This window comes from Mycetomoellerius zeteki, unplaced genomic scaffold, assembly GCF_001594055.1.
Source record: "Mycetomoellerius zeteki isolate Tzet28-1 unplaced genomic scaffold, Tzet1.0 scaffold61, whole genome shotgun sequence".
Classification (NCBI taxonomy): Eukaryota; Metazoa; Arthropoda; class Insecta; order Hymenoptera; family Formicidae; genus Mycetomoellerius; species Mycetomoellerius zeteki.
The window spans coordinates 1,247,600-1,254,532 of record NW_017257621.1 but is presented as its reverse complement, the minus strand read 5'-3'; the positions used below and the strand labels follow the sequence as shown (position 1 = coordinate 1,254,532).

At 37.9% G+C, this 6,933-nt stretch overlaps 2 protein-coding genes across 2 annotated transcripts; both read right to left on the bottom strand.

Moving 5' to 3' along the window:
• Positions 1–168: 168 nt before the first annotated feature.
• Positions 169–2,888, bottom strand: LOC108728319 (zinc finger and BTB domain-containing protein 17). The gene is made up of 2 exons (XM_018456811.1): positions 2,220–2,888; positions 169–2,146 (listed from the first exon to the last, which is right to left on the bottom strand). Exon 2 carries the CDS (start codon positions 2,061–2,063, stop codon positions 609–611), a length of 1,455 nt encoding a protein of 484 aa, XP_018312313.1. The 5' UTR covers positions 2,064–2,146; positions 2,220–2,888; the 3' UTR covers positions 169–608.
• Positions 2,889–4,077: 1,189 nt separating this feature from the next.
• Positions 4,078–6,217, bottom strand: LOC108728313 (proline-rich protein 4). Its single transcript, XM_018456803.1, has 4 exons — positions 6,142–6,217; positions 5,710–5,891; positions 5,004–5,217; positions 4,078–4,548 (listed from the first exon to the last, which is right to left on the bottom strand). The coding sequence occupies exons 1-4, from the start codon at positions 6,154–6,156 to the stop codon at positions 4,078–4,080; spliced, it is 882 nt and encodes a 293-aa protein (XP_018312305.1). The 5' UTR covers positions 6,157–6,217.
• Positions 6,218–6,933: the final 716 nt, after the last annotated feature.

Here is a 6,933-nt window from a genome sequence, read left to right as displayed (position 1 = left end):
TACGCGAAATTATCTAAGTGCAAAGCTAATTTGACTGACGAAATATAACATATATTCTACTATAATATATATTTGATATTTCTCATCGATTAATATTAACATTAGTTTTTATTAATATTAATATTATTAGTTTTTAATTAAATAATTTTAAGTATGTTTTTATAGTATATCAGTGCGAAGTAGCTCAAGTCGAATTTGCCACTAAGTTCATCAGAAAGTACCTGCTATTTCAATCATTTCACAACTATCCGTTCTGTATCTATTTTCTCCTTATCTATTTTCGGATCGCTAATATATGTGTTTAACTATCATCGATATATTTTACTTAACAGATAAGACGGAAGAATGTGTAACATGTTCTATGTAAAATTAATGTTCTGTGGTATAAATTGATATCAAAATCCTGAAGCAAACGATACATTTTTAAAAATAGCGCATGAGTTACAACTATAAACGGCACTTACAATTGTATCAGTTTTATTTCGTAGTCCGACTTGAGTATCATTATTACGAGAATGTTCGAAATGTTTGATAAAAGCTGACGACCATTCACAGGTAAAGTTTGTTGCTTTTATTTTCACGATTCAAACTCAAGTAATATTTTATCTTTATGACGGATCGTAGAGATCGGTTTCCTGTTGCAAAGAATCGATCTCATTATCATAGTAGCTGTCGGAATCTTTAAAATCAGGAACTACAACAATATCGATAGCGTCCCCCTTCAGTTCGTAAACGTCGTCTTCCATCTCCTCTTCCACTTTTACATTCCCCACGTTGTGGTCCTCGGTGAGATGCGTAAGAAGAGCGGGTAAGGCGTAGAATATTTTGTCACATAAATTGCATTGAAACGTCTTACCGTCGACCGCGCGTAAACAATGCATGTAATCTTTCATGGGCTGATAAACTTTTCTGTGTAGGGCCATATGCTTCTCATGGTCCATGGAAAGAATAAATTCGTAAGAACAGATAGGGCACTTCAGGTTGTGCTTTGTCCACATTGTGTGTATCTTCAGTCGGTGGAGACTCTCGTAGACTTCGCCGCAAATGGGACACTTGAGGCATATGTGATTTTCCAGGGTCTCTGTGTTCTCGTACATACCGCTACATTCGTTGCACTGATACGATTTTTGTTTCTTACAGGTATGCTTGGACCAGTGTTTTTCCAGCTGAGCCAAAAGGTCGAATACCAATTCGCAAACCGTACAGACGAACATTCCATGATGATCACGTTTCAGACTGCATTCCAAGAAGCTGATTGAGCACTGATAGTGCTTTTCATAGTTGTCCTTGCGCAACAAGCTCTCGTTGCAGGACTCGCATTGATTTTGATGCTTGGTCAAGTGAGCAAATAACATTCCGGGCTCTGCGTTCGAATAATTACAAAAATTACACATGTAACTCTCCGCCGTCATATGCAAGTGCGAGAGTAAATGCCTCTGATACGTATTTGGACTGAAGAACGTCGCGCCACATGCTGGATTTAACTTCTTTGTCCACTTCTTGTCTCTTTTCATCTTTTCCAAGTTGTCATACGTGATACATTCGATTTTAGGAATACGTTCGTGCTCCTCGGAGGAAGTGCTTTGGCTGGTTTCGTCCTGTGTCGCTTGATCATTGTTGGCTACGTATTTCCGCAAGTATACCATCTTGTTGTAGCTATGCTTCCACCTGCCGTTCTTTTGATTCTTGGAGATTTTATGCATACTCTGTTCAAGCAACTCCTCCATCCTCACTTCTGCATCCTCGAGAGCCTCCAGGGGAGGCATTAGAATGTAATTGTCCTCGTTGGACACAGATGGTTCGATCTTGCAGGACACCTCAGAGGGATCCTTTGTAAGATACAACAAATCTAGCGGTGTCTCTTCTTCCTGAGATTCCACCTTGTGCGGAACATCCTCCACGCTGCTCCGTAGTTTTCGTCCACTACTACTGGCATGCTTACTCTTCCTGTGGCCTTTGCTCTTCTTCTCCTCCGTGATCTTCCTCGTTTTTTTGAGCACGTTCTCGCTCTCGATCTCGTCTAGCTTCAGCATCCTGTCAGTCTTCAAGTCACGTCGCCTCATCGACGTTGTATTACACGATCAATGGGACGGGGTACGCGTGTTTACAATTGTCAGACGTCGTGACATAACCTGACACCTGTGTCCTATTAACAGACGGATATAAGAAAACGTGCGAAAATCTCGCTGATCTTACGAATACCTGGTTCATGTACTCACGTATCGCGATCAGTCGCATAGTCGACGGCAGCCCTGGTTGTGCTTCACGACGCGCTGTCACATTGCACCCCCGAGCATTGATTTTTCCGGGATCCGGATTTCTCCGGACGCATGGCCGTCCGCTGTCCTAGGGCGGGGAAGTCGTATAGAAACACGGCGTGCCGACCCTCGTCTTGTAGCTCGTTCAGGAAAACACGTATACGGGAAATCCTGGTGTTTCTTTCCCCTGATAACGCTGGATCAGCTGTTCTACGAAACGGATGCGAGAGAGAGAGACCGAACGATCTCGTTCGCCATGCCGTAGCGTCGCTTACCGTCCTCGCGTTCTGCTTTCAAGAGTAGAAAGGGCTCGATAACGGATAACGGGCCGAGGTAGCTCGCGCCGCGAATCGATGAGAAAGAAAGGAAGGAAGAAAGAAAGAAAGGAAGAATATGCTCGATGTGATCTCTTTGCCTTCTCCTCCCCTCGGACAACACACCCAGGCCGATAGTGCCCGGATATTCGCCTATTTTGTTTTAAACGAACTTCCTGTTTGTTGGGAAAAGAGGAGGCAGAGAGATTGTGTGACTTCTTCCTATTTGCACAGATTCTTTTTAATGCTTATTCTCGTTACTTGTAGATTATAAGATAAAATCACATTACTTTTTTTGGAAGTATTATATATAGAAGTTAAAAAACGAAGTTCGATGTCTAGTGTGAAAATATTTCTCTCTCTCTCTCTCTCTCTCTCTCTCTCTCGTTCTCTCTCCTCCCCTCCTTTGCTCTCTCTCCTCCCTTCCTTTGCTCTTTCTTTTTCTTTCTCTTCTCTTTTTCTTTTTCTCTCCCTTTCTCTCTCTTCTTTCGCCATATATACAGTGTCTTTCAAATATTTATATTGTAGAGCTGTTAATACTTGATATTACATTGCAAATTTTCAAATAGAACAAAAATTCAAAATGATATTAAAATGACATCAAAACGACGTCAAAATAGCATCAAAATGAATATTAAAAATTTTTTCAATCCATCATGATTTATTTTAACGTCATTTTGACTATCATCGTGATCTTACCCAAGTAGAATACAGAGTCATAACTAATAATATTATATATATATATATATATAACGTCATCATGATGTCATTTGATATAATGATGACTTAAAAATGAAATTATAAGTGACAAATAAGGTCACGATGATGTCCATATTATATACGATTTCTGTGTTCTACTTAATTCAATGGGTTCATATAATAATGCGACACGCTGCTCATTATAATATTAATATGTATGGTTCTGAAGCTACAGCCACCTATTTTATAATCGCGTTATAAAAAAGTTACCTAGACGAACGATTATTTTACTCGTTTTAATCCATATCTGTGCTATATTTTATCGTAACTATAGAGGCATCGCACGGTTTGTTTCTTGCGGACAATGGAAACGCGAGTAAAGAAAAAAGGAAAAAAAAAGAACTGCGACAAAAATTATGAAAAGGAAAAAAGATGCGAAAAGTATTTAATCTTTCAAACTTTTAGCTTTCTCGAGACTCTTCAAAAACGTTGAGTTATAATATTTCTATTATAGACTTGTGCATTTCGAACGCATTCACGTCACGGCTTTGCGTGAAGCGTAAGAAACCCCCGCTATTGTCATTATATACCCTCCACAAAGCCCTCGATGTATAATTCCAAGAGAATCCTAAAGAGTTTATAATCACAAGATACTTGAATTAGAGAGAATCCTTTCTCTTTTATTCTACTAAAACTTCCCTTAAAATTATATACATAAACGGACAGTCGATCTTGTCCGTTGATTCTATTCTACTGTATATACAACATTATAATTTCAACGACCCTCCGCCCTCTGTCTGCTCGAGTCAGTTCTTGTTAATCTTTCTCTTTTTGTGATCATGTCCATGGACGAGATGATCAGCATGGGCATCGTGGTAGTCGTAACCATGGCCATAACCGTGCTCCAGCACATGACCAATCCCATGATGACCATGGGCGAGGGGAGCGATGCCGTGGATGCCGTGGTCCAAGTGCACGGCGACCGGCGACGGGTGGATGTGAAGATGATCGGGTGCGTAGCCGTGCGCATAGATGGCACCAGGATGATCGCTGGACGGGATCAGCGGAAGCAACGGGGGCGGTAACGGCTGCAGCGGAAGTGACGGGGGTGGTAACGGATGCAGCGGAAGCGATGGGGGTGGTAACGACTGTACCGGAACCGGAACCGGCACCGGAACCGGCACCGGAACTGGCACGGGTACCGGATGCTTTATTGGGACTGGATACAGCTGCTTCACTGGAATTGGCACTGGACGCTCCACGGGAATCGGCACCGCCTGAGAATTTCCCGATAGAAATTAATAGAAATAAAAAGAAGAAAAAATATGAAGAATAATGCTCGTATTCATAGTCAGGCCTTATATTTAAGGCTTCTTTAAATTTATCTTCAGATGCTCTACCAATTGGCTACTGAGCGTCTAAAAATAAAATATAAATTGGCTTTAACTATAAATTGACTTTATGTTCAGAATATTAGCTTAAAATGTTTGCTTATCGATATAATTTAATATTAAGGAATTTCCACGATTTTTTTACATTTTTTTCCGCAAAATTACTACAAAAGGAAAGATTTTGTTAACAGACTTTGTTAACAGACTTCCCAAGTAGCACAGCAGCGCTCGCAAAGCGCTAAAAAAGCGATTGTATGCGCTTTTTTTTAGCGCTTTGGAAGCACTATGTGCTACTTGGGTTCGCGTGATGTTGAAAGAAAGTAAAATTGATGAGACGTTACCTGAGGTACCGGGACAGGAATCGGGACTGGTTTATGAACAATCTTCTCGATCGGTAGTGGCACATGATACGGTTTTTCTATGATTATCGGCTCCGGAACTGGCACCGGCTTCTCCAGCACCACGTGCCTCGTTAAGTACACTGGTACAGTTTTCACAATTCCGGGTGTTAAGGCAATGCCGTTGCTACCATAAGTCGCAGCTGTCAGTCGCAATCTATCGGTCGATATTTGTGAAGATAACGGTTAACATCATTATCATTTTAGATATCCTGATTTTTAGAAAGTATATTATGATTTTTTGAAGTTTATTATTTAAAATAAAGGAGTATAATTTGTAAGGAAAAAAATGATCTTTCGAAAAATATTTATTATTGCTGTATGATATTTATATAATTTCTCGTTTGACTAATATTTTATGTTACTTATTTTACAATGATAAAACTTAACGCCAAAATTATATGTAATTTAGAAATTTACTTTAAATTTTCTAAATTATATAAATCTTATTTATTATTTACTTTTAATATAGATACATTATTTTATGCTATTTAATTAGAATTATTTTAGAATATTAAAACTTAACACGAAATGTTTATATTTTTTATACAATTTAGAGAGATCTACTCTAAATTATTCTAAATTATATTTATATATAATATAAATCTTGTTTATTATTTTTTATTTTTAATAAGTGTATTATTTTTACCCTGCATGTAGGTTGACCTCGGGAAGTTTGGGTCCTTTCCAAGGATTACGCTCGATTGACCATGGTTGTCCATAAGAACTCGAGAGACCGATCCATCCGTCATTACCGATGATACCTCGTTTTTGCTGTTTTGTGCTCGGCACCGATGCGAATGCACAGGTGCATAATAATGTCAGGAACAGCTAAAATATAGCACTAACGTAAGGAAATTCAAATTTTGATAAATTAATGTCTTATAAAACTTTCGATTATTCAATGCGTTGGCGTTGTTTAAATTAGTAGGAAAATTGGAAGAATTTAATAAAGCACTTGAAAGTTTTAATTTTAGAAAAATTAAATATAATTGATTTAGAACCATAGATAATTTATAATTTTATATTCACACTTTAATTTTGATTTACATAACTTAAATGAGTAAGTGCAGCTACTTACAAAGATCTTCGACATTGCGCTCTAGTCGTGGACAAACTGTTCATAAAATCGCAACAACAGAAGCCTTTTATATTTACGAATCGTACCAATGACGACTTAACAGGTCCAAATCAAGGAATAGATCAAGTTCCCATTTACGATCAAATCGGAAACTTACTCTTCTTGATCGATACCCCAAGCTTCCGGTGATGAAAGTTGTCTGTGATCGATTTAATTTGCAGCGACATTTCAAAATGACATCAAACACATATAAAGCCTCGTAGCTAAAATGGAACAAGCTAATAAACGCATCACATACCATAATAAATACTAATTTATATTAAGGGGTTATACTACCCAGACGCACTGAAAAATGAACGTTTTTTTGGGAATTTTTTTCTTGGAAACTATTCAATGGATCATGGAAAATGAAATTTGAGGCTTTATTATACATGTTTTGAGGTATAAAAAAAATTTTTATTATAACTTTTGATACAAAATGGCGTCTTGGCAAGTGGTAAACGGAACATGTGTTTTTTCCGAGGAGCGAATCTGCGTACATCATAACATTCTCCGAACAGCACCTAGAGCAAAAAAAAAATTTGTCGTTAATCTACATCAGTTTTGCTAGGGAAGTACACACGCTTTTTAAGATTGATAAATAATTAAAATTGTTATTAACAATTTAAAGTCTATTTTTAGCGAAAAAATGAAAAAAAAAGTTCAAACTGACGCCAATTTGCAAATTTTCGATAAAAATGTATAATCGTGGGTACTTCCCTAGCAAAACTGATGTAGATTAACGACAAATTT